This window comes from Pleurodeles waltl, chromosome 4_2, assembly GCF_031143425.1.
Source record: "Pleurodeles waltl isolate 20211129_DDA chromosome 4_2, aPleWal1.hap1.20221129, whole genome shotgun sequence".
In the NCBI taxonomy this organism is placed as follows: domain Eukaryota; kingdom Metazoa; phylum Chordata; class Amphibia; order Caudata; family Salamandridae; genus Pleurodeles; species Pleurodeles waltl.
In genome coordinates this window covers 690,024,077-690,051,793 of record NC_090443.1, presented here as the reverse complement: position 1 = coordinate 690,051,793, position 27,717 = coordinate 690,024,077, and the positions used below count along the sequence as shown (strand labels likewise).

General features: G+C 47.6%; 1 protein-coding gene across 1 annotated transcript in view; it reads right to left on the bottom strand.

The window, feature by feature from the left end:
- The window catches only part of LOC138293200 (vitellogenin-A2-like), a 383,104-nt gene that overhangs the window by 249,168 nt on the left and 106,219 nt on the right, over positions 1–27,717 (bottom strand). Inside the window, exons 11-13 of the mRNA XM_069232287.1 lie at positions 26,477–26,695; positions 21,822–22,045; positions 21,626–21,723 (exon numbers count right to left, since the gene is read on the bottom strand). Coding sequence (XP_069088388.1) covers positions 21,626–21,723; positions 21,822–22,045; positions 26,477–26,695 — 541 coding nt within the window. The remainder of the gene's footprint in view (positions 1–21,625; positions 21,724–21,821; positions 22,046–26,476; positions 26,696–27,717) is intronic.

Here is a 27,717-nt window from a genome sequence, read left to right as displayed (position 1 = left end):
ATGCCTTCCAGGAATGCATTGCATTGCTGCATTTGGGATTTTAGCCCCTGGATGCCATTCATGATGGTTGTCTGCCCTACAGAGATGGTCCTCAGGAGGTTAACAGCCTCCTCTGTGAGGGCAGCAGGGCTGACTGGGGCAGGGAATGAGGTGCCTGGGGCAAAGGAGACGCCCACCCTCCTGGGTGAGCGGGCACAGGCAACTGGGTGGGGAGCAACTGGGAGGACAGAGATGGCATGGGGGTGACGGAAGATACATAGAATGGGTGGCCCCACTAAGGTCCACCACCACCAGGGAGCTCCCATCGGAGGAGGTATCAGAGTCACTACCACCAGTGGTAGTTGCCTCCCCCGTGGTACTCCCCTCGCCCTCCAACCCACTGGTCCCCTTGGCCTCCGCAGACTCTGCCTCCTTGAAACCGTGGGCCGTTGCATCCCCACCCGCTGGTGCCACTGCTCCCTCGCCAGATGATGCTGATGTACACAGAAGACACAAGAGCACAGGGGTGGGGAGACAGAACATGAGCAAAATCTGTAAATTTCAAAATGCATGTACATTCCTGGGTCATACACACTCCTATCCAGGTCACACACCTACACGCAGCACCTACAACAATAGTCATGACTGTGACCCTGACTAGTGGCCACTACCCGAGAATACACCTCATTACCTAGAGGAAACATGGACCTGAGAAACTGTGTGGACTACACACATGGGGGACTATGCCCAGCCAATGCATCCACTAGTCAATGAGCCCACAAAGCATCCAAGAGTACAGGAAGGTTAACCCCCATGCGCCTATTTGGACCAGCCACACCTGCCCCACACCATTTCTGGGTCTATGAGGGGCAGGACTGCAGGAACACACCTGTCAGAGTGCCTGGCACCAGCCAGCATACATACCACACCACACAAACACATCCATCAAAGTAGTATTAAACAGTGTTGGTACTCACCCCCTTGTGGCTGCTGTGCTGCCTTCAAGCGCCCCTCCAAATCCAGGGAGGCCACTGCCAGAATGCGGGCCATTAGGGGGGTCAGGGCCCGACGGGCCCCCCTTCCTCGTTGGGAAGCCTTCCCCAGCTGGGCCTCTCCGGTCACCCTGGCCCAGCGCCTCAGGTCCTCCCACCGCTTCCTGCAGTATGTGCTCCACTGGTTGTAGACCTCCAGGGTCCGCACCTTCTTGGCGATAGCTTTCCACAGGCCTTTCTTCTGATGGGCGCTGACCTGCATGGGACACACAGAGCAGAAAAACAGACGTCAGTATGTGTGCACCGAATACAGATAACATGTCGTTCCCTATGGAACAGACTTTTCAAAAAGTCATGTTACCAACTCACAAACAGTACATGCCACACAATCTACGGATGTGCAGTTACAAATCGTACACACATGCATACAGGCATCCGTCCCCATCACACACATCCAAGCAAGACATCCGCCAACTCACCTGCTTCTCTGGTCGGCCATGTAGCTTGGCATACAGGTTTAGGACCATGTCCACCAGCTTCTCAAGCTCCTCCGTGGTGAAGGCCGGGCCTGTTCCCTTGTGACTCGCACCATTTCAGTGACCAGAGTCAGGACACAGCAGCACACTCAGTGGAGTACTACCCTGTACGGGAATCAGGAGTCAAGTGTCATGGGTCTGACGACCTGGCGTACGTTCTGCGGCAGTGTAGTCCAATGATTGAGTGCATGGCGGTGAACACCGCCTTTCGCCATGACGACTACCGCCTGTGGAATGATGTCACTCCCACTCCCTCAGACCTGGATGGCAGGAGTCTGCTATCTTCCTACCACCCCATAAATTTATCTTGGCCAGAAGCCCCATTCAGGGCCTCCAATTCTCCAACCTTAGTCGCTTGCTCACATGAGTGTCTGATCCTCACATGCACCCATCTTATGAAATGTATCCACACTGGGATGCCATTACAACAGAGTTGACTCTGCACACATGTGCCTGACGTTGTACATAATACATAGCGTATGTGTGTGTAACCAAGGTATTGCACATCCATTAATACAGTAAAAACATGTGTTGCACATGTATGTGTGCCCCTCATATGTGTTCTTTCCTCCCTCATAGGTACAGACCCATGTGGCGAAGGAGAGCCCCATCTGTGTACAGACCTCTTGTTGATTTGGAAACCATGGATGAACGTCACATCATTGTCATCTACAGACTCAAAAGTGCAACAAACCATGACCTATGTGCTTTACTGGATCCTGTACTTAGACTGGCTAATCGGAAGCAGCATGCTATCCCTACTGAAGTACAAGTGCTATTTGTACTCCATTTTTTGGCTACGGGCTAATTTTAGGTGACAGTGGGCATGGGTGCAGGGTTCTCACAGCCAATGTTTAGCCTCATCCTGTCAAAATTGCTGGATGCATTCGTCCAACACCTGCAGACATAAGCCCAGTTTCCCCAAATGGCAGAAGTCCCTGCCATCAAGTCTGGATTTTGGCGGTCATTCCTACTTTGGCGGGCGGCGGTCGCCACCCGCCAAGCGGGAACCGCCAGAAGACCGTACCGCGGTCAAAAGACCGCGGCGGTCATTCTGACTTTCCCGCTGGGCTGGCGGGTGACCGCCAAAAGGCCGCCCGCCCGCCCAGCGGGAAAGCGCCAGCAACGAGGAAGCCGGCTCCGAATGGAGCCGGCGGAGTTGCTGGTGTGCGACGGGTGCAGTTGCACCCGTCGCGATTTTCAGTGTCTGCCAAGCAGACACTGAAAATCAATGTGGGGCCCTGTTAGGGGGCCCCTGCAGTGCCCATGCCAGTGGCATGGGCACTGCAGGGGCCCCCAGGGGCCCCACGACACCCGTTCCCGCCAGCCTGGTTCTGGCGGTGAAAACCGCCAGAACCAGGCTGGCGGGAGTGGGGGTCGGAATCCCCATGGCGGCGCTGCTTGCAGCGCCGCCGTGGATGATTCACAGGGGCAGCGGGAAACCGCCGGCTTCCCTTTTCTGACCGCGGCTTTACCGCTGCGGTCAGAATAGCCCCAGAAGCACCGCCAGCCTGTTGGCGGTGCTTCCTCCGTCCCCTACCCTGGCGGTCTCGGACCGCCAGGGTAGGAATGACCCCCTTTATGCCTTTGCTAGCATCCCCCATGTGATAGGTGTCATTGATGGAACTCACATAGCTCTCATACCCCCAAGAGAGAATGAACAGGTGTACAGGAATCGAAAGAACTTCCACTCCATGAACATACAATTTGTGTGTACTGCTGACCAGTACACATCACATGTAAATGCCAGGTTTCCAGGATCAGTCCATGATTCCTTCGTCCTGAGGAACAGCAGTGGCCCACACTAGATGGGACAACTACAAAGAGACAGAGTATGGCTCATAGGTGAGTGTGTTTGACATTGGATCAGTACATAGCTGACAACCAGCCTGTATGCAAGTAATGGCAGTTTGTTAAAGTGCTCTTTCACCCACTTTTTCAGGTGATTCTGGGTACCCCAACTTGCAATGGCTCCTGACACCTTTGAGGAATCCCAGGACAGATGCAGAGAGGAATTAGAATGAGGCCCATGGACATACTAGTCGGGTTATTGAGTGCACTATAGGTCCCCTGAAGGCTAGATTTCATTGCCTCCATCTCTCTGGAGGATCCCTGTGATGTGGCCCTGAGAAGGTGTGTAGAATAGTGGTGGCCTGCTGCATGCGGCCCAACTTGGCTGCGATGAAAGCTATCCCCCTTCTAGAGGAGGAGGGTGCTGTCCAACAAGACCTGCAACGTCAGAGAGGGGATGAGAGTAATGGTGAGGAGGAAGAGGGGGACGATATCAACTCCAGGAACCAGCTGATCCGCTTATACTTGCAGTGACTATGAGGTACTGTTCACTGATGCTGTTGTCTTCACTGCATAGTGTCAGTCTGACTTATGTGATTGGTGATGTGGTGTCTGTAGCCATTGACACTGTTAACTGAAGGCTGAAGTGGCATGTGCCAGGGAATCCAATATTGTGTACATTGTGAATTACCTCAGAAACTACAGTGCGTGGGATTCCCTTTCTGCAATAAAGGTATGAATATGAAATTGACTGGCGATTGCATACACACTCCCAATTGTATACTCATAATGACAGAGGGCATACGATTTGGTGTAGATGTGTTTTATTAAGTGTCACAAATTTGTTAGTTTGCTGTACAGTGATATGGCGTGGGCTCATGGTCCATATCCATACTCTGGTGCATGGGCTCAGCTGTTGGTTGCAGTGGGTATTGGTCCATTTGTCCCTTAGTAGATGTTGTGTTGGTAGTGGCAGGTCAACATGGTAGCACAGTGGCACACATGGGAGACAGTTCAGGGCAGAGTCACTTCTTAGCGGGGGCCTTGGTCTTGGCAAGTGTTCCAGTGCCATACATGGTCTGAGGGCATGTTTGAGTGACTGGAGCTGGGCTGAAAGGCTAGGGGTGCTGGTCTTCTGTGTGTCCTGTGGCAATGCCACCAGTCCAGTAGCTGCTGCAGATGTAGATGGCAGGGCTAGTTGTAGGGGCTAGCAGGTGGGTGGAGGTCTCAGGCTGGCTAGGGTAGTGGTGGTGCAGCACCCCTGCAATGGTGGCCATGGTGGCATTGACTTGTTTCCATTGCTCCATGGCCTCTTGGTGTTGTGCTATCTGCAGCCTTTGATTCGGCTCCAGTGTGGCCAGGATCTGTCCCATCATGTCCCGGGTATGGTGGTATGCTCCCAGGACCTCAGAGATCACATCCTGGGCTGCAGCATCCATCCTTTGGCCTCCCCGGGCCACTGATGCCCTCCCACTGGCCCTTGCCCCCTGTGCCTGTGTCCCCTGCACAGCTCTGGCAGACCCACTTGCACTGGGGCCATCATCGTCCTGCCTGTTGGTGGGTGGAGACTCTGGCCCCTTTACATGTGGTCCGCCAGTCTGTGCCCGGGAGACACTGGTGTGGGGTCGTATGGCCAGAGCTGATGGTGGTGGCTGGGTGGTAAGGCTGTCAGTGGTATCCTGGGTGAGGCTGCTGGAGGGAGACAGTTTATGGCTGTGTGACGGACCAGGGTATTTCTCACTGTCCATACATTCCTCTGCAGTCTCCTGAGTGGGGCCTCTGTCTCCATGTGGGGCGCTGGCATTCCTTGGCCTTTCCGTCCGGGTGGCATGGACGGTGGTGCCTGTGGGGGGGGGTGGACATGTACGTTACATGTACTAATTCGGAAATGGATGCAGAGCTCTGCCCTATTTTGTGCTTTTTTTCCCCTGTCTGGCCACGCACGGTCCTTTCGTGGAATTATCCTTTCATTTAGCGTGGGGTGTGGAGGTGCATTGTGGGTGCTGTAGTACCACTGTGAATCCTTGCCGGGGTAGGTGACTGTGCACAGAGGGAGGGATGTTGGCCTATTAGTGGATTTGTGGGCATGCAGGGTGACTGGATGTGGGTGTTGTGGCCTGGGTGGGGATGTGGTCCTGGTGGTAGTGGGAGGGGTGGGGTGGTACATTCATTACAGGTGTGGTGGATATGAAGCAATTGTAGTCGACTTACCTGAGTCCAGTCCTCCAGGGAGCCCAGTGAGTCCAGTGAGGCCCTCCGGGTGCAGGATAGCCAGTACCTTCTCCTCCCATTCGGTATAGTTGGGGTGTAGGTAGGGGCCCTCCACCAGTCTACTGTACCTCAATGTTGTGCCTGGATGCCATTGACCTCACCTTCCCGCGCAGGTCGTTCCATCTCTTGCGGATGTCGTCACTTGTGGGTGGATGGTTTCCCACTGCATTGACCTTGTTGACTATCGTCTGCCATAACTCCATCTTCCTAGCGATGGTTGTCTACTGCACCAGTGCGCCGAAAAGTTGTGGCTCGACCTTCAGTATTTTGTCCATCATGGTCCTTAGCTCCGTATCTGTGAAGCGTGGGTGATTAGGGGGTGCCATGGTGTGTGTTATGGGTGTGGTGTTATGGATGTATTGGTGAGGGTGCTGTTGTGTATTTGTTTGTGTGACTTTTGTTATGTTGTGTTCAGTGTATGCGTGTAGTGTTGTCAGTCTCATTCATGCAATTGGCGTTGAAAAGGATTGTTGGTGCGTGTATGTGAGTGTTTTATAGTGTTGTGGATGTGTGTCAGGTGTGTGGGTTTTAAAATTGCCAATGTGTGCATTTCTTCTTGTTGGGTCCCATTACTGGCTGTGGCTGCCCGTACCGCCAATGGTCGTTCAACAACCACTATCCGCCACAGTAATTTGTGCATCATTATTTGGTGAGCAGTGGATTTGGCTGCATGGCGGTGGCAGTGTGAGGTGTATAGCCTTTCTGCCATCATATGCCCTGGCGGTGTCTGGAGGTTGCAGGATTTTTGGAGGTTTTAGTTTTTGGCATCATTATACGGCGGTGTGCTGTTCACTGCCACTGGCAGTCTTCTGTTCCCCGTCTTCATGGCGGTCCGCGGTGATTGCTGCTATGTTCATAATGAGGGCCTAAATATCTAGGAGGCTGGCTCCATCGAGATAAGGACATGATCATACGGGTGAACTATGGTGCTACACTTAACACCATTGATTACCAGATCAACGATGGATCTCGCTACCCTTGTCATCTGCAAAGTGTGTAGAGCTGATGAATAGGGTACTCCTCCCTAAACTGCTGTATTTATTTTTAAACATTGTGCTTCCCCAAATGTGGCAACCTTTTTTGCACCCAGGTCACAGAAAATATGCCTGGCACAGGCTGGAAAACAGCTCAGATTAAAATGGGAAACACTCTGCCCTTCCATCAGAGGGGGGTGGAGGCAGGGGGTTGGTTTCGGCACCCTGGACATGGAACTTAATTTATGTGCCCAGGCACATCTTGCATTTCATTGTACAAACCCACACTGTTCTTACGTCACCTGGTGGTAGAAATTGATAGCAAAGCCCCAACTCCCCCAACATTCTTCATTGGCCTGCCTGCGCAAGGTTCTTCTGGAGATGTATCAATGGCAGACTGCAGGATTCAGGTCTGTTGGAGTTTGAAAAGAAGGGTTAGTAAAGGTCTGCTGTGTCCCCTTGATCTCTCACTATTCTGCAACCCACTGCTGCCCGTCACTCATGAGCGACTAGTGATTTCCCAGCTTCGAGCAAAAAACCTGATCACTTGGGGCAACCTTTACCAGCAGGGCACCTTTCTGATGCTCACAGAATTCCTAAGTGCCTCTCCTAGTACAACCTTTAGACAAATTTACATACCATAGGCTTTAGCAACTGTAGGTCTGCTCTACCTCGGATCTCCCAAAAACCCCTGGCCTCCACTACATTCGCCATGCTACTGGCTGCCAACTTCAACAAACAACGTATTACTTCTCTATAAAGAGCGGCCCAGGAGGAGACAGAAGAGACACCCCACAAAGCTAAATTGAGTTGGGAGACTGATTTAGGATGTGAAATTTCATAAGAGGTATGGCAATTCAGCAGTTCTCAGACAGGCCCGGGGTGTTCCAGCATCCATCTTTGCGTTACACCTAATAGGTTTCTGCATCAAGTTTACTACATCCCGGTGCACTTGCACAAGTTCAGGCTGTGGAGTAATGATTGCTGTGTGAGATGTGGAATGCTTGAAGCAGGATTCCTCCATCTAACTTGGACATGCTCAAGTGGCACAGGTTTTGGATGGAAGTTACCGCAGCCCTGTCTGCAATTGACCCCTTAGTCTGCTTACTTAGGTATGTGAAGGACATTGGTACACCGCACCGGAAATTCACTCTCCTCTCCCTACTGGCGTAAAGATTGGTAGGTTACAGATGAGGAAGGGCAAGAGCGCCCAGATGTAAACGTTTGATTGCTGATTTGGTATACTGTCAGGAGCATTTGGGAATATACACTGTTAGACCTGACAGCCTTAGGGTGGTCACCCCTAACTTTTTGCCTGCCTCCCTCCACTCTTTGGATACAGTTTTTTCTGGTTTAAAGACCGTATGCTCTCTCCCTTAAAACATGATAACATTGGATCATACCCAATTGGATTATTTAATTTACTTACAAGTCCCTAGTAAAGTGCACTATATGTGCCCAGGGCCGGTAGATTAAATGCTACTAGTGGGCCTGCAGCACTGATTGTGCCACCCACTTAAGTAGCTCCTTAACCTTGTCTCAGGCCCGCCACTGCATGTCTTGTATGTGCAGTTTCACTGCCAATTCAACTTGGCATTTAAAAGTACTTGCCAAACCTAAAACACCCCTTTTTCTACATGTAAGTCACCCCTAAGGTATGCCCTAGGTAACCCGTAGGGTGGGGTGCTGTGTAGGCAAAAGGCAGGGCATGTACAAATGTAGATTTACATGTCCTGGTAGTGTAAAACTCCTGAATCCATTTGTTTCCACTACCGTGAGGCCTGCTACCTTCAAAGCCTAACATTAGGTCTACCCTCATATACTGTTTGAGTGGTAGCTGCTGATCTGAAAGGAGTAGGATGGTCATATTTAGTATGGTCAGAATGGTGATACAAAATATTGCTGACTGGTGAAGTTGGATTTAATGTTACTATTTTAGAAATGCCACTTTTAGAAAATGAGCATTTCTCTGCACTTAAAACCTTCTGTGCCTTACAATCCACATCTGGCTGGGTTCAGTTGCCAGCTCCCTTATGCATTCACTCAGACACACCCCAAACACAGGATACTCAGACTCACTTGCATACATCTGGATTTTGTATGGGTCTTCCTGGGCTGGGAGGGTGGAGGGCCTGACACTTACATGTCAAAGGACAGTAGCCTGCCCTCACAAAAAAAACTGCCACACCCTCTACTGGGACCCTGGCAGACAGGATTGAACTGAAAGGGGACCTTGTGCACTTCTAAGTCACTCTTTGAAGTCTCCCCCACTTCAAAGGTACATTTGGGTATTTAAGCATGGTATCTGACCCTACCAAGTCAGACACTTCTGAACAAGATGCTTCCTGGAGAAGAGAACCTGAACCAGAATCTGCAACCTGCCCAGAAGAACTGCCTGGCTTCCCAAAGGACTCAACTGACTGCTTTTTGCGAAGGACTGCTGCCTTGATGTTGCCCTGCTGCCTTGCTGCTCTCTGGCTGTACTGAGAAGTGCTCTCCAAGGGCTTGGATAGAGCTTGCCTACTGTTCCCTGAAGTCTCAGGACCAAAAAGATTTCATCTCTACAAGAAGGACTCCTTGTGCGTCGATAATCGATGCACAGCCTGCCAGAAATGACGCACAGCCTGCATTTCGGTGAAATATTCATGCATGCTGAACCGGAACGACGTAGCCCGACTTCTCAAGGAGGAGATCGATGCAGCGCCAGCGTAGCGACCAGAAATTTGACGCAAGGCCCACTGGATCGATGCACAGCTGAGCCGGAACAATGCAGCCTGACTTCCAGAGAGGAATCGACGCAGCGCCTGCCATGCGGTGAAATTTCCACACAACGCCCACCGGATTGACGCAGCCCCTGTGACTTCGTCCTGTCAGTGCCGGAAATCCACGCATTGTCCCTGGGGTGTCCGAAAACCCCCCAACCCGAAGAGGATCCAAGATCGAGCACCAGAAATCAACGCAAAGCCTTCCCTGCGTTAAAAAAAAAACAACTCATTGCTGTGTGTGGCCCGGGAAATCGACGCACACCTCCCTGTTTTCCACACATCTCCTCCTCTGCGGTTCTTTGCAGAGATTTTGAACGCAAACCAGGTACTTTGTGCTTGCAAGAGACATGTATTGCTTTTAAGAGACTAAAGACACTTAATATCATTTTTACAGTGATATCTCAACATATACTTATTGAATTTTAATCATTTTTGACCTGCATCCTATCAGATAAATATTATAAATTTTTCTAAACACTGTGTGGTGTATTTCTGTGGTGTTCTACTGTGTTATTGCATGATTTATTGCACAAATACTTTACACATTGTCTTCTAAGTTAAGCCTGACTGCTCAGTGCCAAGTTACCAGAGGGTGGGCGCAGGATAATTTGGATTGTGTGTGATTTACCCTGACTAACGTGAGTGTCCTTGCTTGGACAGGGGGTAACCTGATTGCCAACCAAAGACCCCTTTTCTAACATACACTAAACTGCTCCCTCCCTGCTTCTAGACCTAGAGATATCTGGCAGCCCTTGACCGCAAACATACTGCTCGACACAGCAGATACTGGCCCTACCTCATAGCACAAATATACTTTAATTAAATTACAGCTAATCTGTGTGTGTGAGATAAGAGCAGCAACAGTCAGAGACACACACAACTGTTTTTTGGATATTATCAGCCCCGTCTAAATGCTGTGCATGATGCTCGAATCCTCACTCTGTGCAAAGTTATTGGACTATATACTGTTTTTCGAAGTACAACGTATTATTATGTAACCTCATATGTTACAACCTGTGAATGAAAAGTTGAAAATTACAGTTTAAAAAAAACTTTATGTAATTACCCGACAACAGAGGGATTGCGGCTCATAATTATCAGGAGATTGTTCGATGATAATTCGATTAGTTTGGCCCAAGGTGCATTTAAATTCTGACTCTGGGGATCACCTGCTAACATTTGTACAAATGTAGTACAGTCCTGAAATAGCTGCATAAAGCTCTTATAACGTAATGGCAGAAGCAGTGACTTGCTGTATGTAAAGTGTATTGCTGGCATTTTATTGACAACTATTTTGTAAAATAAAATGGTACACTGAAACTATAATAATAATAACAACAACAACAATAATAATAATAATTGTGATTATTATTATTATTATTATTATTATTATTATTATTATTATTATTATTATTATTATTATTAACTTTGGTCTCAGACCAATTTACCATTGACTTAAAGGGGGGGGGTATAAATTCTGAAATTTTCAACACCTGTACCAAAAGAGTGAATTATGTATATTTCCTACTAGTAGATATAGCTTTAATGATTTTGATGAAACAAGCTGGATTCAACTAGTTTTAATATAAATTTGAAGAAAATTATAACATTGGTTGATCCATCAAGAATGAACTTAAAATCAGGGATCTGATCACACCACCATATTATCCAAACCTGGATTTCACCACCATAGCTGATACTAAACATCATTAAATAAAATTGTCGTCTTTTGTATGAGAGCCCACCAAACAGAAATGCCATACTGGCTTTCCAATATCAACTTGAGTGGATTTCCCTCCCTTACACGTTGTGCAAAGTCAGATACTTTTCCATTCGGCACGAAGGGCATGATTACGAGTGGGTCAGTGTATTCTCACCAGTTTGTAAAACCCGACTACTCCCCGAACTTGTAATAGATGCTACTTATCATACCCGACAAATAATGTACCCCAGCTATCGTTATTTATGAGGTGAGATAAATAGCAACTTCGTTCCAAGATTCCTGCCCCAAGATTATCATTCAAAACTTGCTTTGACACTTTTGTCACTTTTATCCAGGCTCAATTGCTTCCACACCTTGATGATGGAACACCATACTGCTCTGCATGGTTGAATTAATGCTCCTAACTGCAGATCTCTATGCTGCAGCCCACTTGACTAGTGGGCTCAGAATATTCAACCACATCTACCGTATCCACACAGATCATCACTGGATCCATCTGCCAGCTCACACCAAATGAAGAACATTCTAGCATAACTTTCAGAACATTCAAATCTTCCAAATGGGACTATCTATATAGTGTCTGATTTCCAGAGATCTACTTGCAGTCTCAGCCTCGAAAGGATGGAATTTCAGAGAGAACAAAAAGAAAGGACTCAAACAGAAATGTTCCTTTTTTATGCTGAAGCTTAAGTTTAACTTGTCCTCTTACTTTCCAAATAAACCTGACTCTCCTACTCCAGACACAGTAGATCCGACGCACTTTCCCACTGCAACAATTTCTGCTCTAATGCTTTATTGTGTACCAACATTCCGTGGCCAGAATTGTCAATTCTTCTCCTACCATTAGCTACCACCAGCCTACTTGTTGCTCTCTGATACCTTAGGATTAAAATTAAATAATGCAGCTGTACCTTGTGATTTGGGTGTTTTAACCTCAAATCTATACTGGTGGCAAAAATATATCTATAACTGGCAGTAATTAAAAGGTGATGAATGTTATTAAGATAATGCTGTTGAATTTTAAAGCGTTATATCTGCGTTGTTAGCAGTAGCCTGTTGTGGTGGCTACAGCAAGACTTGAGATGTTGACAGCTAATATGAAAAAAGCCCTCATGCTGCCAGCTTCACAAGACAAATACATATATGACCTGTAGGTGCTGACCTTGAACCCCCTCAGCCAATTCATTGATAACTAATATTTCACATCTTCCAGTGACATCCCACTTGCCTTCTAAAGTGTTAAGCTGGAGGGTGTGTGAACAGGGGCTACATTGGCAGTGGAAAAACAGATTTAGTGGCTGAGACACGTTTAGCAGGCTTCAGAAACCAGAAGACACCATACATCAAGAGTACTCATAACCAAAAACATTGGGACATATTTGGTCAGGGTACTATTTCTTACTTGGGGGCCAGACAATTATTTTACAGCAGAACTTCCCAAATGTGTTGGCCAATTTCATAGGTTTTATCATTTGGAAAAGTAACACATCAGAAATTCCAAAACGTATAGGTCGGAAACTATACACCAGAGCATTATTTCTCTGCAAGTACATATGTATTGTATGTTCCTGTAGGAAAGATTCTGCTGCTCCCTTAAGGTTGATCTAATGTTTGTTGGAATGAGGATTTCCCAAAATGGACCTTTTGTCCCCAGCTAACTGAAGAGTTTCACTTTGTCTTGAAAAGTTAGGTCAGCCCCATTGACTAGATAAAAGAAATTGCAATGATCATAAAAAAGCAACGCCATTTCAACAATATTTACACAAACACAAAGCATGTTCCCTTTTGCAAGATAACATTGGAAAGCACATAAAGAGTAAAACCCTAAGGTAGATCTCTCAGTTTTTAAGACATGTACTATTTTAATATTTTCACCGGTACGAAAAACAACATGTGTTAGAAATGGGGTTTCTGGATAACTAGGGTATGCATCTAAGCTAGGCCGAACCCACCCACTCTAATCAGGGTGAGGGAGTTACACACCCAAGATAGCCTCTGCTCACCCCCTGGGTAGCTTGGCACAAGCAGTCAGGCCTATCCCACAGGCAATGTTTGTGGCGATTACACAACACACATGACACAATATGCACACCACAAAGGAAACACAACACCAAGTTATATAAAAATAAACTGTATTGTACACAACATCATTAGACCAAACAAAACATGTCAATGATATCCTGCTGCCCAAGCAGTTGTCAGAACACTACACAGTTACTAGTACTCTGCTAAAGCCAGCAGTAGTCACATGAAACACATACGTTACGGGTGATTCCGCAACATAAGCAGTAGTCAGGAAAACAATATCACAGGAAATGCACATATCATGAAATACACATGTACCCTACAAGGTCAAACAGCCTCATGAATGTATACAGGAGCAATCATATTGCGCAAAAATCACTAGGGTTAAACATATCATGGAAAACATGTTACCAACAAGGTCAAAACAGTATCATGAAATTTACAGTAAACATTACACTGTGCAAATGTCATTAAATCCTCAGGAATGCCCACAACCATGAAGCATTCCTTACCTTCTCATACGCCAAGTCCCTGGGGCCACATGGGGAGACTCCTGCGCTCCTTTAGCACACAGCAAGGGGTCTCAAATCCAGCTTTGCAGGGATGGGGCCGCCATGGAGGTCTCCCTCCCGCCCAGCAAGCCGTCCGATCACAGGCGAGGGAGGGGGGTGGAAAGCACCCGCTCCTATTCTCTGGGGAGGCTTCTCCCCACACAGGAACAAATGCAACAAAGTGGCACAAATCACCCTAATGGCCCCTGAAGGCCACAACCGGGTCCAAATTTAAGTACAAACCAGGGCACACCAAAGTAGTCCAAAAGGTTAATCCAAAGTGGAGAAATAAGTTCAAAGTTCAAAATCTGTTCAATAGTTGATTGAGGTTTATTCCTGTTTGAACAACGGTACATCCAAAACAGCCTGGTATATCCAAAACAGCCGACATGTGTTTCGTCACATTGTCTTTCTCAAGGCCAAGGACAAGCAGTTTGCAGATAGTGTTCAAAGGCTCGGGTGATCAGGTAGGTCTCTATTTGTAGTCAAACGATGACAAATGATGCCGTGTAGCTGGTAGCACCCGTACCTGCTACACGGCACTAATACTAACAAGGAGGCTTATCATGGCCTTGCTCTATAGTTTACTCTATGAAGAATAACTGGGACTCTGTTTCCAAAGTCACAACAACTACATACTACAGACCCCATATTGTCATCGTTTGGTGTGCCCTGGTTTATACTTAATTTTGTCCAGGTCTGATTGGCTTTCCAATCCCTACACACGTGGTGGTTGGGTGTGACACCAGGTAGGCACCCCTGACATTCGTCGGCATACAAGCTAATTTTCTTTACAACTGTTTATATGATTTGAACTGGATGTGTGAACTTTAAGGCGTTAACCACATTTTGCTTTCTTGTATTCAGGCCACGACCGGGTCTCGCAGGGGCAGGAAAGATAATTGAACTTCAAGCGCGTTTGGAGCATTCACGCTCCTCTCGCAGTGACCAGGGAAGAAGGACTTACCCTCGCCTCCCTGCGTCCTGCTCCTGGGGTGCCCCCTCCTCAACTGGTGGCACTGTGCACAACCTCTCTGCCGGGCAGGGCCTCCGTTGAGGCTTCCTCACCGCCTGATAAGTGAAGAGAGGCTCTTGCAGCCTCTCCCACCTCGGGGGACCACGCATCTACCTCCAAGCACGCTACACCAGCGTCTTGGGCCCTGGGTGCGGCCCAGTGAGCAGGACAGACCTCTGATGAGGTCTCCCTCCTTCCTGGGGCCGCTCCTTGTCACCGGCACTTACCTGCACCCGAACTGGTGCGTGAGTGCATCCACAGTATATGTTCCGGGCTGCCTAAAGTTGGTGCATGCCTGTGCCCCCGGGGCACGCCTCACAGTGCTCCGGTCTCCCGGGGCACAGCACAAAGGGTGATCGGATGCGCTAGACCCGCCATGGTCGCGGCGGTTATTCTTGGGTAATAAAACGCTCCATGGACAGGGAATAAATCTCTCAGGCTGCGCTTTCAATATTCCCCCATAAATCGCTCTGAACGTACTGGCCAGCAACAAGGGAAGTGCTCAAGGCACACTTTCCTTCTCCATAATAAAGTGCTCCTCTGGCACCACTTCAGCCCTGAGAAAAGATTGCAGGGGAACAGGGGACACACCACCCAGCCCCTGGAGACAGTGAAAGGGAGCACAGGGCAGCAGGGCCCAAGCAAAAAGGCCAGTACAAAGGTTTGCAAGCAGAGGCAGTTTCTCCTAGTGACCCAGCAGGTCACAGGTCAGCACAACAGCAGCAGTCCATGGCAGTTCCTAGTGGGTCCTTCCAGCAGCATCTTGTGTCAAAGTTAATAGTCCAAAAGTGTCCCTCCTAACATGGGGAAAAACCCCTGTACTTATGCTCAGTTTTACACAAGCTTTCACAAAGAGGGGGAGAAGAGGTTCCACCCAATTCCAACTGATTCTAGGGGGTGTCCCCTCTCTCCGCCAGCACAGGCTCCAGACATCAGTCTGGTTCCAGAGTCTTTTGTGTGAGGCCAGGGCTCAGCCTTTACAATTGCAGGTTGCCCCGCCTCTCCTTCTCTCAGCCCAGGAAGCCCAATCAATATGCAGATGCACCTCTGTGACACATCCACCCTCCCTGTGTACAGGCTGTCTGAAAAGTATGCACAAAGCCCAGCTGTCACTCTGCCCCAGATGTGGATTAGAGTCAAGCTGCAAAACACCAGAGTCATAAGCACAGAGAAATGCTCACTTTCGAGAAGTGGCATTTCTATAATGGTAATAAAAAATCCACCTACTCCAGTAAGCAGCATTTCTCACTACCATTACAACCATACCAAACATGCCAATGCTACCCCTATATGATTGCCACCCGCTGCTTAGCCAGGAGCAACACCAAGTGCAAGAATTTGAAGCCCATTTTCTGACCCTTCTGCTGACAGATGTCACTCAGCAGGCAAACAACAGGGTAACAGGGGGCGCACCACCCAGCCCCTGTTGGGTCCATGCCCACAGGTATCCGTTCCAGAGTCTTCAGTCAGGCCAATATTTTCAGCCAGTACTTGTACACCACTGGGCAGACCCACGCTAAATGCAAAAATGAGGCCACTGGTACCTGGAGCAACCAACCAGTTTACTAGGGCCTACTTTATGCTCCAGCATGGGTGTGATGTATGTGTGGTGCAAAAAGTGAAAGTGTATAAGTAAAATTTTTGCGTTGCCCAATACAGACTTCACACATTCTCTTCCATTGGGCATCCCTGAGTTGTACCCCTAGGTCACCATCCCAAGCCTCCCGAGTAGGAAATGGAACATGCAAACAATCTGCTGTCATGGACTTGTATAAAAGAGAAACCAGATGGTGACCCCCACCCAATTCCAACCAGCCCCAGAAAGTGTGTGATGTAGTAGGGACCTCAGTGAATATAGGCCATATTTCCCAGATTGTGGCTGTAAAATTGGCATGTCACATGAAACTGGCCCAGCCCTACATGGAAGCTATCCTGCGCCACCTCGAATGTGATAAATTCTTCATTGGGGAACAAGTCCCCCAACATCTCATTGCCAACTTCTTTCCAGGCCGAGACATCCACAGACTATATCAGCACTTGAAAAGCCAGTAAATCTTAAAAGACAAATGCCCTGGCAAAGGGAACCTCCCCAGGATCACTGAAACACTTTGTTCCCACAGTGAGGCTGTGTGCCGGATAAGGTACCAGACCAATGCCACATCCCGACCTCCTGACATCAGGAGTTGAGGAAGGGACATGGCCCTCGACAAATCCCTTAAAAGAGATTTCTCTCAAGTGCCTGCTTCCACAAGCCAGTGTGCAGCATGTGGAACTTGGGAGGCCAGGTAATATTGTTCTAGGTTGGGTAGATTCATAGTGGTACTACAAACAGATATAAAACCACATTAGTCGTTGTGGATTAATTCCGTAATCTCTGGGAAGAAACGAAGAGCAAGTGCTTTGCAAAGTACCTTAGTGTCTCTATTAATCATTGCAAGTGGTCTATAGGCGGACTGGTCTGATGCATCCAAGCTGGACTTCAGCATCATAGTGATGCAGCCTTCTGCATAGACTGGGGAAACAACCCAGACTCCACGGCCTCCAAGTATAGCGTTGGGTAAGGACAGGTGCAAAATCTGGTAAAACCCAGCAGGAAAAGAATCGCTGCATGGCACCTTCCTTCCCGGCATAGATTTTCTCCAGGATTAAATCTGCATCCAATTCATGAATAGCAACATCCCCCAGCTGCAGGAGTGGCAAAGAGTTCAGAAAGGCATCCACTGTGCCCTCCTGTGTGTAAACTTCTCAGCCCTGGGGTACCAAAGTTGAAGAATGAAGGGGTGGGGAGCCTCCTGCCAGAGAATTCAGACCAACAGTGGACTGCAGCTGTTTCTCTCCCTATGGAGAAGCTGATGATATGAACTTAGGGTGTATTTATCCACCCTATCCCTTGCATCGGCAACCTGCCATTGAGCCAGTAATTCCTCCTGCAACCCCTCCTCCCCTGCCAGTGTCAGGTAAGGGGCCTGCGCCAACTCGTCAGCCCTCTGAAGAAGTTTGGTTTGCAAGGGAGCCTGACCTCACAAGGCCTATACAATTCCCCCAGATGACAGTTTTCATTGCTTCCCACGCAGTCGATCGCGAATGTGTCATGGACCAGCTGAATTCAAAGAAATCTGTCAGTGTACCCGCCAGAATCTCCATGCACTCAGAATCCAGTAGGATCTCTGGAGATAGCCTCCAGATCAACTGTGGGTACCCCCCCATTCAATCTCGCAATAAACAGGGGCATGATCAGACAAGTAGCAGGACAGGTGTGAGAGCGTTAGGACGCTGAAGCCTAGTGAGGCAGTTAGTAAATTAGAATCAAGTCTGCTGTGGGTACCATTCATCAGGGAATAGTATGTATATTCATTTGACAGGGGTGGAAAGCCCTCAAATGACACAAAGTCCCAAATGATTGGTGAACTCCCGAAGCACGGAAATCATCTTAGGTTTGGTATTATGGAACGGGGGTGCCTATCTAGTGTACTATCCAATATGCAGTTAAAGTCCCCTGCCCACGGAACCAAAAGAGTCTTAAGCAGGCGCGATAACATTACACACTTTTGGATAAAAGGTCTATTCATCGATGTTGGATGCATACGTGTTGACAATGACAACATCCACCCCCATCAAGTCGCCCCTGTATCAGTACGTAATGATCCTCCACATCTGCCTCCATGTAGGAAAGGGCATAGGGAATCCCTGGGCATGCCAATAAGAACACTTTGAGAGAACCTCAAATAATTAGCATGAAAGGCCTGTCCCCTCCATTTTTTGGCTAACTTAGTGGCTTCCACATATAAAAGATGAGTTAATAGCAGGCAAGCAATATCTACCTTATGTCTCTTAAGAAAGGAGAGAACACTATACCATTTTTAATATGATCCTAGTCCTATACTTTCCATGAAAGGAGCTTAAATGATCCAGGCTTACTCATTATAGGATAAAGCACCCAGGGCAGTCTTCAACCCCCTCACCATGACATGATGGTAACAAAACCACTGGGAAACAGAAGAGAACTCAGAACTAACAGACCCCCCCAACCCAGACACGTAAGAGCAAACCTCAACTCCATACAAACCCACAAACACATACTTGTCAGGATGTACAGCATCACTACCTACCTACCTCCCTCCCCCAAAAATCAACACAACACCCAGAAATCCCCACCCTCCCTGCTATGGCAGCTAGGTATCCCAGCTACTAGGAGAAAAATGAAGGCCCCTCCGGGCAACACAGTCTGCTGAACAAATCTGCTGAATTTAGAAGGAGCATCCAATGCCTTACCGTCTGGTGTGGCCCTACTTATCAGTCTCTCTGGCACTACCTGAGTCTCCGACTCAGGAGTATCCATGGCGCCATAATCCCAGACCACAATGCATCCAGAGCCTCCTGCTGTGGGTTTGTGGCTGCCCCCTGGAACGGAGGCATCTGCATCAGCACCACCCACCTCGGGTGTGCAAGGGATCCACTTCACTCAGGGTGCGCACCGAAAGTCCACCTGACATGAATAACCAGGACCAGACATCCTCAGGCCGTTCAAAGAAGTGCGACTTCCCTGCTGCAATGAAAAGGAGTTTAGCTATTTAAAGGAGCATGTACAGATGGTTCATGGTGCGCAGCTTCTTTTCATCTACAGAAAAGACTTGTGTCGCTCCTGTACCCTCTGAGTATAGTTAGGGTAAATTGTAATGTTACAGTTTTCCCAACTGCAGAATGGGCACATTTCTGGCATGTCCCTGTCCCTATAATTCAAAATCCTAGTAATGCAGGCCCTCAGAGGGGCACCCGGGTGAGGGACTGGTGCCTGAGCCCTATGCGCCCTTGCTATAACAAACAAATCAGACAAGTCTTTGCGGCATAAAGTGTGCCTCACAAAATGGCCCAGGAAGCGCTCCACTGACTGTCCATCCACCCTCTCAGGAAATCCCAGCCAGCAGGTGCATGTTGTTCTGTCGTAAGCGGCCCTCCCCATCCTCAACTTGGTGTTCCAGGATGCTGGCATTGACCTGCAGTTGGGAGACCTGTTGTTGCGGTACCTCAGATTGCAGGGTAAGGATGTTAGTTTCCATGTTATCCACCTTGTTCACCACCTTGGGAAGTCCGCTCGCAGCAAATTCACCTCAATAAACTCCCCTGCTATTTGGCCTTCAAGAGCTGCTCTCCAGTCCTGTAATGCTTCCAGAAGGGCTGCGCATGAGTGCTTTTCCTAATGCTCAGGTGAATGGGCTGGGGTACTTAGGCAGTCCTGACGAATGAGTCTGCGGGTTGCTTGATGACAAGTGGAATCCTGAGTAATAGTAATCCCCTGCAGCTGCCTCTGGGGCCTGTCCTTCCCCATAATGTAGATGAAAGAAGGTGTGTGCCCAGTGCCGCACCCTCAACACAGTCCCGGGGGAAAAGTCCCACTGGGTCTGGCTAATCGATCTCTGGGCAAAACACAGAGCAGGGAGCAATGTCAGAGGGAACGCTAAGGAGTGAAGGCAATTTAGAATGTCCCAAGTTCAAATCAGTGAGATTGCAGGAGTCTTCAGGGTCAGTTACCACCAAACGTTCCCACATTAGTCCCCATAACAGTAACATACTAATATACTAGGCCACCCTTACAGCAGCTGGAAACGCCCTTCTTCAGCCTCCGTGAGTCAATGCATGCTGATGGAGGACTAGGTGCCAGGGGTCAGCAAAGGGTCCTGATGTCAGATACCCCAGGCAAGGTGAAGTACCAACTATCTCAGCGGCTCCCTGGTGGTCGAGGGCTTTCACTCATTGCCTGTGCCACCCAACCGGACAGTGGCCTGCAGACCCACGGGCACCCTGCGCCTGTCACCCAGAGTGGAGGACCTTCCAGGTCTGGACTTCTGCCACTCAGGGTCAGTGCCTCCTGCAACCACCTGAAGCAAGGCCTGACCAGACAAAGTTCATGCTCCTCCCGAAGTCAGTATGATGACGCCAATCTGCTTGTCATGATCATGCCCCTCACGCCAAAGGAAGCTGAACAATCAGTTCTCCCAACCTTGGGAGGGCAGAGCTCCTCTGTATTGCAGGCTGCCACAGCAGCCCGAGGTAGGCCTCAGCGCTGTACAGGCTTTGGCCTGTGGAGGCCCAATGCCCGATTCCCTTAAGTGCCTGCCCTCTGGGCACCTCTGCACCTGCAACCATGTAGGGCAAAGAAACATCCAGTGGAGGAGCTCACAGGGAGGCCACAGCAAGACTTCAGTCAGACCCCTCCGACTCCACTGGTGCCCCTCAAGTCAGGATGTCCTCGGGGGAAATGAAGGCCACCGGCATGGATCCCTGCAGCCACAGCAGCGAACATCTTCAGGGGCATACGGGTCCCAGGCTGGACCTCCTCTCACCAGTTGTAGATCTCCCCTGCCATCCTGCCCTGGAGGGTCAGCACATCAAGGAGACATCAGGCAGTATGTAGGTCCCAGGCAGAGCGGGCCTCAGTACACATCGCACGACCAGCCGCTTCCCTGTAACTACAGTGGAATTACTCTGAGTGGTCCCCCATGTATCAAATAGCTTTGGCAGAGACTCAGCACAAACAGGGATCGTTGCATGGGGTTCAGTGCTGCAGGATATTGCACGATTTTGAAGGGGGAGACAGAGCTTCCTAAGGACTTGTCCTATCAGCCGTCTTGGTTGGACATGCCCCAGATCTGTCAATTTTACAAATGTTTTCTTTTTTTGACAATACTATTTCCATAATTACAGGTGGGATAGGAAGGGAGAATGTGCAGTTTTACCATAGCATTATCACACATTAATGCTACTTACAATCCGAATTAAACAGTGGGGTTTTGAGAGGCAAGAAAATAGTGTCATGATGAGTATCTCACAACTTGAAAAGATAATCAAACTTGTGTTTTGAAGTATCAAGCCACTAGATCCAACCAGGCTGGCATTGTTCTTCCTCTTCAGTGCCACAAATCTATCATGATCAACAAACACTTTCTTTGGAACGTGATGATCTTGTATTATAAAATAAAATATACCAAAATATATTTTTGCTCACCTTGGAACATATCAAAGTGAAAAGCTTTACTGTAACGATAACTCAGAGTATCAAGTCTGGGGTTCAGTATCTTCAGGGCAATGCTGCAAGCTGCAGCCCTACATGAAAAAATAATTTAGAAGTTAATATTAGTTTATTAAATTCACTCACAATTGGCTAAAAATTAAGTACAAACATTATTCTGTCTCAAACTTACACTTGGTGGAGATGTGGAACTCTGCTTTTAGACATGGCCTTCATGTGAGAGTAGGTAAAACTCGCGAGCTGCAGGTTCACTTTGCTCTCCTTCTCTACCACATTAGCAACGGTGGTTATCAAAGCCAAGTCAGGTCTGGATTCAAAAAGAACCACGCAAGCCATCATCCGTACTTCAGAGGAAACTCTGCGATCCATAAAGATCTGAAGAAGTATGTCTTGCACCTGCACATAGAAAAGGAAATTCGTGGATGCAACTAGTTGTTCATGAGTGTTTTGTTCTCCAGCAACTTTAATGAAACTCCAACATCATCTTAATGACGCTACTTTAATTGTTATTCGGTACTCGAAAGATCTTACCACTTAATAAATATTTTGGCACATTGGTCAGTACTACAAAACATTCACTTTGTCACATTTGCTATCACAGCAGCTCTTAAATGACCGAGTTTGTAAATTCATTAGACTCCAACCTGGTGCATGTGAATGTACAGGTTGAGGCCCAGCTCTCATTATCATACAGTAGATACAAAAGAGATCCTCCTCAGTGCATAGAAATGTGTTATTTAGTATTTTATTCAAAATGAAAAAATGGGGTCGTCTGCTTGGTGACCTAATTGAGAGCGAATCACCACAGTGGTCTTTGGGGGCCTCCAAAAACCCTGTATTTATGGGATGCAAACATCTTGGAGGCCGTGTGACCTCACCCCAAATGTCAAGTGGTGCCGAGATATTGACCCAGCAACATACGTCTTCTTTCCAGGTGCTGGCTACAAACAGCTTTATCCGTCTGTTGGACAAACCTATTATTTCCAATATACATAGAGTGGCCTGTGGGTCAGCTCTTTGCTCATGACTTGATAACTGTTGTCTATCACAGGTGTCTGCTCTTGATTCAACGTTCCTCCCTATTCTTCAATCTGTCCTGTCCGGGAGCATTCAGTCTGATATCGTTCTGATTGGATGAGTTGTATCTTTGCTGACATGAGGGGATTCTGTTTTACTTTCGATTGTTTGCATCTCTCGCTGCCGCTTGTACAACTCTAATCTCCCCCCACCGTACTACTGCTTCTCTGCCAGGCAACTTTCGTTATCTAGGCGCTGCATAAAAGCATCTTCTTTGTTAATGAAATGAATACAATAAAACAAATGTGTAAAGGAGGTAAGCTGCTACGATGGCTAGTTCTGTTGTCACAGTAAAGTCACACCTCACTGAGAAATGCGGAGCTGTCAGTTCCAAACCATTACCTGTGGAGAAGCTTGGTCAGTAAGATCGGGGTGGAGGTTGGGGGGTGAGCTCCAGAGTTTCCAACAATCAGGCTAGCATATATTATTTAAATACATTATACACCAAGCACGGTTCATGAGAGGGGTCTACAAGGCAGTGGGAGGGGAGAGAAATGCGGATTGGTAGGTGTAATAAGAGAGAAAACATAACATTTTGTAAAATGACCAATACTTTTTAGAACTTTCAAAACAAAGGGAGAAATTGTGTGTGCGTTTTTGTCTGTGTGTATGCAAACATTCCTGGTGAAATCCGATAGACATCTCACCATACCCGACTGAAAACACCTGTACCCAACTATTTATCATAAAATACATCTATCACCCCAAACACCCACACATCCCCCACCCCCCTGAAGCTAAGCCCCTGGCCATTAGATGTGTGTATTCAGAACCATTTAGTCGGAAGATTAAATGTGCAAGGAGAGGTGGAATGTGCAGGGCGTTGTGAAGGGAGCGAAGACCAGTGCTCCTTTGAATATTACTTTTATGTGTCGAGGTTTCAAAGATGTTCAACACTACCACACGTAATTTGCTCTGTTTCTAGAGAGCACACCTATTGTAGACAGGAGTCCTTCTTATGGTAGAAATTACAATTTGAGTTACTCAGACTCTTTCCAGTGTGCCCTTCTGCTTACAATTGCTACGAGGTTCGTGAGCGCAGAATGTATAGCACATCACAAGCCATGGCAAAACGTATCTCATAACAAAATAAGCTCCTGATAAAATGAACTATCTTACTAGACTTTAAAGCACATGCAAAAATCATTCCGGACAAATGCATTTTTCTTGCAGGTGATGTTTGCTGGGCATTGCCTTCTTAAATGGGCCTTTTTAATAAGCTGCTCATCAATGTCAGCGAAGGCCCTTAGGATGAGAGTTAAGGAAAAAAAATCATGGGCGCCATCTGGCATGTCTGCAAGTAGGAAAATTATTACGTGGTGCACTAAGACCACTAGTCAATACTTCTATGCGCCTGACATAACATTTGCTGATACTGCAAAAAAAATCTACTGGGCGTCAGAGTGTCTGAAGATTTTAATAGCGCCCCATTGCTTTTGAAACCTGTAACTGTAAGTTGGCCTAGCAGCTGCAAAGTGCTACCAGCCCCCCACACTTTCTTTATAATCTCCATCACCCTTCCCATTTTAAATGTTGTAAAATGTTTTTACTTACTTTTTGCGCAGGCCTGGCAGCTTCAAGTGCTACCGAGTCGCTAGTTTTATTATTTAGCACCGACACACAGTTTTTTCTACTTTATTTTACTTTCAATTTAATGTTCTAAAACTACCATTCATCATCATAGAACAGTAAATTTATAATGCACCTACATGTACATGTTACAACCAATGTATGTGCATACATCACAACACATGTGTATGCAAACACTCCGAATGCTTCTATAGCGAAATCACTTCCATATGTGGCAACTTTGACCCTCAACCGGACCCTATCACTATTGAAAATCAACTTTCCAAAATGGACAAAGAACAAACACTGACCCTGTGGCCTGCAGTCACCACAGTCAAAATTGTTGCTACCATAAAGTCCAGCCACACAGGGGGCCAATCTAACCCTTACCCCCACCACACCTTTGTCAAAGCACTAACACCCATCCTCAACTCTCAGTGGTCTCACTCTCCTGGACCTCTCTTTTTAACATTTGATATGGTCTCATACCTATTCTCATCAGGGTCTGCCCAAGATTGCAATCCAAGGACCTGCTCTCAATTGGATCTGCTCCTTCTTAATGGACAGCTTGACACCTTACTCCTCAGAAGACCACAATCTCATATGTGTAGTGCCTCAAGGTTCATTGCTCAGCCCCACCCACTTTAACGAATACATGGTTCCTCTGGCCAACATTATCCGTGCACAACATCAACATTTCTCCTATGCTGATGACACACAACTCATACTCTTCATCTCAGGCAGGACCCCCAACACAAGAAACAAGTTAATAGCCTGCATGACCAAAGACGCTAACTGGATTAAAGCCTACTAACTCAAGCTCAACATTGACAAGACAGAAGTAGTGATCTTCAGCAAGAACACCTCACTATGGGACTCCAACTTGTGGCCCGGCAAACTTGGACCCACACCCAGCACCCACACCAGGAATCTCGGAATAATCATTGACAGCAAGCTGGACATAACCGCAGTAGTCAACACCATCACTGCATCCTGCTTCCACACCCTGAAGATGCTGAACAACATATTCAAATGGTTTCCAAGCAACACTAGAAAAACTGTGGCTCACACCTTAGTCACCAGCAAGTTGGACTACAAGAACACCCTCTATGCTAGGATAATCAAGACTAGAAGACAAGAAACCATCCAGAACTCAGCGGCCAGACTCATCCTCAGCCCCACAAAAAGAACTCAAATCAAAACATGCCTCAGGAAGCCCCACTGGCTCCTGATACAAACATGTTCATTTCAAACTCCTCACACGCACATTCAAGGCCCCACACAACTCAGACCCCACCTACCTGAACAGTCACATCTAATTCAACCAACCACCAACATACCACCACTCCATAGGACTCCTATTTTTGCACATCCTGCGAATACACAGAACCAGATCAGAAGGACAGCATTCTCTTACATCGCTTCAAAAGCGTGGAACAGCTTCCCACTCCACTTCAGAGCCTACTGCTCTCTTCTTGAATTCTGTAACAAGCTGAAGACTGGGCTTTTCAATGAGCCAAACCCCCATAGGCAGTGGTAGGCGCATACACCTGCTCACGACCAGGACACCCTTGTAGATGATAATGCGTTTTGCAAATGCACATAACATGACAGAATACAATCACCTTGGTATGTGGTTTGCTCAAAAGAAAGCCCATTGCAACATTGGTGGCCATGTGAGCGCATGCATCATGACAAGTGTTGCATAAAAGCACCGATCAAAAAAGCATTAGCAAAGTTAATAGGTCAGCATTCAAGAGTTGAAACCTATTGGCTTTGCAACACTTGTTGGGTGTACACTGCACACACTGGGTGGCAGACACTCCTTCAACTGTGATGTAGCTCTTTACATAATACTACGCTTGCTTTGTGCAGGACCCAGGGCATCACAACGGTTAACAAAAGACTTCCTATGATAACGTACATACAAAACATTTGAAATTTTCGAATCGAACCTGGTTAGATAATTATTTCAGAAGTGTTTTCTCCTAAGTATGTTTTGAACTAAGCACACGCAATAAATACAATAGCATCTATTCAATTCACATTTTTATATCTTATTTCTAGATAGTCTGATCGTATATAGATACCTAAGCATCAGTCAGTCTTGTCTTATGATTGCTACGCTTTTCTGTATGATTTCGAAATGTGAATGGTACAGCAATATTTAGTCTCTCTTACCCTTCTGGGATCTGCCTTGGCGATGTTCCTGAGAGACATCACTGCATCAGTCTGGACCCTCACAGGGAGCTGGGAAGCACTGGAGGAAAACCCTGGGAGGAACTTCTGGATGTACTTGATACTGGCTGGCTGTCCTGCATTCCCGAGAGCCTTCAGGGCCAGCGCCATGTCCTCTTCGTGGCCACTGTTAGCCGCCTCAGCTGCCACGTCATCGAGGGGCTGCAAATAAAGAGTTTGTGTCTCTTTATTCCATTTAGCAGATAGAGTGTTCAAACCAATCAGGCAATTAAGCACGCATGCGTAAAAAGTTACCTTTTCAAATCAGAGCTACGGTACAATATCAGTTCACTTTGTGTAGACTATTCTACATAATCTATAAATACATTCAGAAGCTGCCTGCTTTTATCTTTCTTGTATTTCTAAACTGATAGCTTCGCCTAAGAAATGCATACAAGGCTTTCTGTGTTGGCTTTGCTCAGTTTTACAGCTGTTTGTAGTGTTCCGTGACGGTCTAGTTGTTGGGAGACTGGTCACGGAGCACTAACTCGGGGACACAGAAGAGGTTCCGGGGGAAGTGTGAAGTTATAAAATAAAGCAGAGCGCATGAGTTTGGATTGTTGTTTTACCCGCGGCTCCAGTGTGGTAGCACTTCAGTGTTTGGTGTAATTATTGGCATGCACCCTGCGCGAGCATTGAGGTGTGAAATACAACACTGGCAACGAAGGTGGTCTATACCACACGCATATCACTCTGCTGGTGTTTGGGCCCCCCATTGTGTAGCTGTGAGGCAGCTGAACATCCAGGAAGAGACAAACAGCAGGCTAAGCTCCTCCACAGTGTGACAGGACGTCACTATATCCAGAAGGAAGAATCAAAGTATATCTTGGACTCCTTCAAACCGAACAAGGATACTGCGCCCACAGGAAACGCGAAAAAGTTGTGACAGAGCACCGCATGAACGCAGAAGAGGTGCACCGTGACACAGCAGACTAGGAGAGGTGAGCCAGAGCCAACGAGCACAGATAACACTATCATTATGGCGGATGAACCAGCGCCGGCCACCCATCAACTGCCACAGCACACAATGATAGGCGTGCTCCGGCCGTTTAGCGAGCTTGCGGATCCCGCCACAGCGTCACCCAGATGGAAGGTATGGGTCGGGCGACTGGAGAACTACTTTGTGGCCACCCGCGAGAAGGACAGCGAAGTCAAGCGGTCGTTGCTCCTCCATTTCGTGGGCG